Source organism: Chiloscyllium plagiosum, chromosome 5 (genome assembly GCF_004010195.1).
Source record: "Chiloscyllium plagiosum isolate BGI_BamShark_2017 chromosome 5, ASM401019v2, whole genome shotgun sequence".
Taxonomy (NCBI): Eukaryota; Metazoa; Chordata; class Chondrichthyes; order Orectolobiformes; family Hemiscylliidae; genus Chiloscyllium; species Chiloscyllium plagiosum.
In genome coordinates, this window is record NC_057714.1 from 112,431,943 (window position 1) to 112,438,921 (window position 6,979).

The 6,979-nt window shown below is 43.6% G+C and overlaps 1 protein-coding gene across 1 annotated transcript in view; it reads left to right on the plus strand.

The window, feature by feature from the left end:
* Positions 1 to 2,070: 2,070 nt before the first annotated feature.
* ccdc13 (coiled-coil domain containing 13) overlaps positions 2,071 to 6,979 on the plus strand; it is an 84,171-nt gene continuing 79,262 nt past the window's right edge. The window contains exon 1 of the mRNA XM_043690811.1: positions 2,071 to 2,419. Within this exon, the coding sequence (XP_043546746.1) occupies positions 2,199 to 2,419 (221 nt within the window). The 5' untranslated portion in view covers positions 2,071 to 2,198. The remainder of the gene's footprint in view (positions 2,420 to 6,979) is intronic.

Below are 6,979 nucleotides of genomic sequence, written 5' to 3' on the forward strand. Positions count from 1 at the left end.
CATTGCAGGACTCCATTCATAACATTCTTGCCGATCAAACAAAGATCTATTTATGCATATCACTGTTTTTTGCCAGCCAGTTTATCTTCTGTCCATGTTCATCTGTTGCCCCCTATACTATACTATGAGCTTTAGTTCTAAAGACATTGATGATGTGGCGCTTTGCCAAATGCCTTCTGGAAATTCAAGTACAGTACATCTACCGGCTGTCCTTTTATCCACAGTGCATGTTTCTCCTTCAAATAACTCCAGTAAATTGGTTTAGTGTGATGTAACTTTGATAAAACCATGCTGACTCACTCTGATTATTTGTGTTTAATCTGTAAATACATCAATGATCAACTCTCACCTTCCCCACAACTGGTGTCAAGCTAACTCACTTAAAGTTTCCTCTTTTCTACTTCCCACCCTTGATATTTGGTACTTTGGTAATTTTACCATAATGATTACCAGAGTAGGAGAAACTGGAGCTCTTTACTCTGGACCCTGTAGCAGCCTTTTAAAATTCTGAAAGGGTTTGATAAGATAAACAATCCAGAATGTTTCTTATTTGCAGGTGCAAGTGGAGCGTCGCTCCGAAAGCTAGTGTGCTTCCAATTAAATCTGTTGGACTATAATCTGGTGTGTGATTTTTAACTTTGTACACCCCAGTCCAACACCGGCATCTCCAAATCATGACTCCTATGAATATGGTCTCCTTGAAATAGGCTTATGAATAGCAAAGGTTTAAAGATACCACCAACTATAAAAAATGGTCTGTGGTTGTTTCTAATATTAATGCTCTTCACCCTGATGTGCATTAGTCGCAGAAAGCAAAACAGTACAAGGGTCAGATGTGTTAGAAATACATGATTAAAAAATCATTGTTTTGCTTGTCAATATATTCATTTTACCAGAAGGCATATGGCTTCCATTGGAGGATTTTTTGAGAGAGTAGTACTTACAATGCCTCGAGGAAAGGAGATGAAGTAGCCTTTAACAAAAAGGACATCCTGAGATCCAAAATGATAGAATTCGATGGGCTATAGGATGTCAAGTGGAGCGGGCACATCTGTGTTGGGTGATTTTGAATGGGCATACTATCTTACAGTGCTCGATGACCTGCTCATGAAGGTTGCTATCACCATCCCCTTTAATTGCAGGAGACTGTGGTTTGCATGGCTATGTTGTAGAGGGAAAACCAGTTGCTGGTCTAACTGCGAAAAATTCTTGAATTTAACAAAATATAGTTTACATGTTAGTAATCAGTTACAGGTTACACTGATTTGATTTACATTGTTAGAGACTTTTAGGAGCGTCAAATGTCTTGTCACACTCCTGCAAGACCTTAACTGTTCTGTCATAGTGAGAGATGCATAACTGAGCTGTTAACTAACCCTACTGCAAAAGGAAATGCATTGGGTCTTTACTGAGAGAAGTCGATTTGGTGCAACTTTAGTATCGAGCGAAGTGTTTAGAATACAGGGTGTGTAATGCTGGAGGTGGATGAGGGAACTGAACGAGGTGAATGGAATACTGTGAATGAGGTTCAGGATGTACATTGGAAGAGGTCAAGAGTGTGTGGTGCTGGAAAAGTACAGCAGGTCATGCAGCATCTGAGGAGCAGGAGAATCGACGTTTCGGGCAGGAGCCCTTCATGCAGTCCTCATTTTCTCCGGTAGGAAGAGGTGCCTAGGGCAGATAGTGGATGAACTATAACTTGCACTGAATGGGGAATTGGGATGGAGGGTGAGAGCTGGAACAAATGAATGACGTACGGAAGGCTGGATATCCCAGAAGGGGACAATTGCCACCTCTCAGATTTGTGGAGGATGGATGGTGAATCTTCAATGTTGCTGAAAGCCTGCATGAGACTAAATTTAAATACATTTTTAAGAACCTTGACGGGGCAGAAAGGGCATTTGTTTTTTTTAAAAGTCACAATCGGGAAAAGTAAAAAGGAGTGGGATTTAAAAGTAAAAACGATTGACGATGAGCATGTGGTCAGTGGATGAGGAGGGTGGGGTGGCCAGGTAGGCCGTGTTTCCCCTGGTTACTGTTGCTACGCGACGTTGGCGGCGGCCGCCATCAGAGGCCTTGAAAGCGACCGGGTTAGGAGGGAATCAGCAGAAAAAATCCGCACCGGGGAACGTCCCAGGGAGGGAGAGGGTAAGGCCGGCTCAGCAACAGCGGCCGGGCCGTGCGGGGGGTTTAACTCGATGGACAGCTCGGACGAGCTGGTGACCCAGGGCCTGAGGCAGCAGTTCCAGGCCCTGCAGGAGCAGCAGCAGCAGAGGAGGAGGCAGAGGATGGCGCTTGTACGCTGTGAGAAGAAGGAGCAGGGCCCCGGCCCCGCGGGCACCTCCACACTGTCGGAGGAAGACCTGGGGCTGCAGCTGGTGAAGGCCGAGATCTGCAGCACTACCGACATCAGCAAAAGGTAAATACACACACGGACAGGAACGTGTACGGGGTATATACAAACAGACATATAGTACACACATACTGATACACACATGCATATATATAGACAGCAGATACATATAGAAACGTATATATACAAACATATAATACACACATACTGACATATAAATGCACACACACACACAGATATGCACATACAGTATACTGATACTTACTCATAAATACGGAGGAGGGGACAGCCTAATGGTATCCTGGTTGGACTGTTAATTCAGAGACCTAGATAGTATTAGATTAGATTAGATTAGATTAGATTACAGTGTGGAAACAGGCCCTTCGGCCTAACAAGTCCACACCGCCCCGCCGAAGCGAAACCCACCCATCCCCCTACATTTACCCCTTACACACATTTCCAGCTGTTAATTCAGAGACCTAGATAGTATTCTGGGGACCCTGGTTTGAAACCTGCCCACAGGAGATGGTGGAATTTGAATTCAATTTTAAAAATCTGGAATCAAGAGTCAATGATGACCATGAATCTGTTGTTTTGATTGTCAGAAAACCCCATCTGGTTCACTAACGTCCTTTAGGAAGGAAACTGCCATCCTTACGTAGTCTGGCCTACATGTAAATCCAGACCCACATGACTCTTAACTAAAACTTTGGGCATAGGAATGGGCAATAAGTGCTGGCCCAGCCTGCAATGCCCTTGTCATACATACACATATACTTACACATGCATACATATAATACACATGGATACAAATATACACATTCTGATGCATACAAATATCCATACTAATACATATATATGTAGATACATAGAAGCATATATAATAAACATATATGGGTAGATATATGCACACATGCAAGCATACATATACCAACACACACACACATACACACATGTAATGCACAGAATTAGATATACACAGACAAACAAACAGATACATAAATACACACCCACACGCATATACACATACACACACATCCACATGCAGGTGTAAGTGGGCATTCAGTGTTTCTATTTTAAACAATCAATGTGCAAGAGGCAAAGACAGGAGAATGGTGCAAAGTGATGATGTTCATTTGGGAGAACCGCAAGGGGATGAATGCTGTCCCCACCCCTGCACTGTAGCAAATCTTAATCTCAAATAGTCAGCACAGTCAGAAGATAATTTATAAAAGAAACAAATGTAAGGCACAAGTAAACATTTTCACACAGTGAGCAATCATGGCCTGGATTGCGCTGCCTGGAAGTGGATATGTGGGTTCAGTTGAGGCATTCAAGAGGGCACTGGATAAAACAGAGTGCAATAGGCAAAGACAGGAGAATGGCACAAAATGGTGATGCTCATTGAAAGATCCTGTGCAGATATGATGGGCCAAATGCCATAACACTTCTGTTGATGCAGGAATGATGTTCCCAATCATGGGGGAGTCCAGAACCATGGGTCACAGTCAAGGGAAATGGGATTAAACCATCAAGACTGAGATATGGAGAAATTTCTTCACCCAGAGAGTGGTGAGCCAGTGGAATTCACTATTAGAAAAAGCAGTTGAAACCAAAACATTGACAAGAGTACAAAATGTGCTCTGGGTGGGAGATTTCAGTGTTCATTACCAAGAATAGCTTGCTAGCAGCACGACTGATTGAGCTGGTCAAGTCCTAAAGAACATAGCCTGTGGCAGGTGGTAAGGCGACCTTGCCCTATCCCTACAATCTTCCCATGGCCCACACATCCCTGGACACTATCGGCAATTAAGCATAACCAATCCACCTGACCTGCACATCTTTGGACTGTGGAAGGAAACCCGCACAAACATGGGGAGAACATGGAAATTCCACACAGACAGTCACCCGAAGCTGGAATTGTACCCGGGTCCCTGGTACTGTGAAACAGTAGTGCTAACCACTGAGCCACTGTCCCATTTCCTCCAACAGGTTTAGTGGCTTGGCTATGGTAAATTGTTCCATAGTGTCCAGAGTCAAGTAAGCTAGGTGGATGCAGGGTTATGAGATCTTGGTGGGATGTTTTCAGAGGGTTGGGGCAGAATCAATAGCCCGAAAGACCTCTATCTGCACTGTAGGGATTCTATGTCAGTATCAGTAAGAGTGATTTTGGAGACGAAATTAAATTGAGAAAACCCTCCACAATAAGACAGTGTTATTTTCTGGGTCTGTAGATTGTGAAGGAGCAAAAATGGCCTTTGCAGTGATATGTACTTCTTGTCAGATGTGGGAGTTTAAAGAGAGTTTAAGGGTTACTACGGATTATATCTGCCATAAATGCTGTTGGATGTGAATCTTTTCAGAGTGAGTGGATCGGTTGGAGAGACAGAAGCGATGAGGAATTTGCAACAGCAACAGTATATGATGGATGGCAGTTATAGGAAGGGGTGGGGGGAAGTCTCCGATTCAGTCGCATAGATGGGTTAACTCGAGGAAGGGTGAGCGAGGTCGGCACATAGGGCAGAAGTCTTTTGTGGATGTACCCATTTCAAACAGGTATGCTGTTTTGGAAAATGTAGGGGTGATGGATTCTCAGGGGAGAATAGCACGAACAGCCAAGTTCCTGGTATTGAGACTGGCTCTAATGCAACGAGGGGTACGCCGGCTTCCAAGAAATCAATTGTGTTAGGGGATTCTGTAGTCAGAGGTACAGAACAGACGTTTCTGTGGCCAGCAGAGAAAAAGCAGAATGTTGGGTTGTTTCCCTGGTGCCAGGATCAAGGATGTCTCTGAGAGGGCGCAGAATGTTCTCACGGGGGCGAGGGGCCAGCAAGAGGTCATTGTCCACATTGGAACCAACGATATAGGAAGGGAAAAGGCTGAGATTCTGAAGGGAGATTACAGAGAGATAGGCAGGAATTTAAAAAGGAGGTCCTCAAGGGTAGTAATATCTGGATTACTCTAGGTGCTACGAGCTAGTGAGGGCAGGAATAGGAGGATAGAGCATATGAATGCATGGCTGAGGAGCTGGTGTATGGGAGAAGGATTCACATTTTTGGATCATTGGAATCTCTTTTGGGGTAGAAGTGACCTGTACAAGAAGGACGGATTGCACCTAAATTGGAAGGGGACTAATATACTGGCAGGGAAATTTGCTAGAACTGCTTGGGAGGATTTAAACTAGTAAGGTGGGGCGGTGGGACCCAGGGAGATAGTGAGGAAAGGGATCAATCTGAGACGGGTACAGCTGAGAACAGAAGTGAGTCAAACAGTCAGGGCAGGCAAGAACAAGGTAGGACTAATAAATTAAACTGTATTTATTACAATGCAAGGGGCCTAACAGGGAAGGCAGGGCCTGGTTAGGAACATGGGAGTGAGAAATCATAGCAATTACGGAAACATAGCTCAGGGATGGGCAGGTCTGGCAGCTTAATTTTCCAGGATACAAATGCTACAGGAAGGATAGAAAGGGTGGCAAGAGAGGAGGGGGAGTGGCATTTTTGATAAGGGATAGCATTACAGCTGTGCTGAGGGAGGATATTCCCGGAAATACATCCAAGGAAGTTATTTGGGTGGAACTGAGAAATAAGAAAGGGATGATCACCTTATTGGGATTATATTATGGATCCCCCAATAGTTAGAGGGAAATTGAGAAACAAACTTGTATGGAGATCTCAGCTATCTGTAAGAATAATAGGGTAGTTATGTTAGGGGATTTTAACTTTCCAAACATCCACTGGGACTGCCATAGTGTTAAAGGTTTAGATGGAGAGGAATTTCTTAAGTGTGTACAAGACAATTTTCTGATTCAGTATGTGGATGTACCTACTAGAGAAGATGCAAAACTTGACCTACTCTTGGGAAATAAGGCAGGGCAGGTGACTGAGGTGTCAGTTGGGGAGCATTTTGGGGCCAGCAACCATAATTGTATTTGTTTTAAAATAGTGATGGAAAAGGATAGACCAGATCTAAAAGTTGAAGTTCTAAATTGGAGAAAGGCCAATTTTGACAGTATTAGGTAAGAACTTTCGAAAGCTGATTGGTGGCAGATGTTTGCAGGTAAAGGGACAGTTGGAAAATGGGAAGCCTTCAGAAATGAGATAACAAGAATCCAGAGAAAGTATATTCCAGTCAGGGTGAAAGGGAAGGCTGGTAGGTATAGGGAATGCTGGATGACTAAAGAATTGAAGGTTTGGTTAAGAAAAAGAAGGAAGCATATGCCAGGTATAGATAAGATAGATCAAGTGAATCCTCAGAAGAGTATAAAGAAGTTAGGAGTATACTTAAGAGGGAAATCAGGAGGGCAAAACGGGGACATGAGATAGCTTTGGCAAATAGAATTAAGGAGAATCCAAAGAGTTTTTATAAATATGTTAAGGACAAAAGGGTAACTAGGGAGAGAATAGGGCCCCTCAAAGATCAGCAAGGCAGCCTTTGTGTGGAGCCACAGAAAATGGTGGAGATACTAAATGAATATTTTGCAACAGTATTTACTGTGGAAAAGGATATGGAAGATATAGACTGTAGGGAAATAGATGGTGACATCTTGCAAAATGTCCAGATTACAGAGGAGGAAGTGCTGGATGCATTGAAACGATTAAAGGCGGATAAATCCCCAGGACCTGA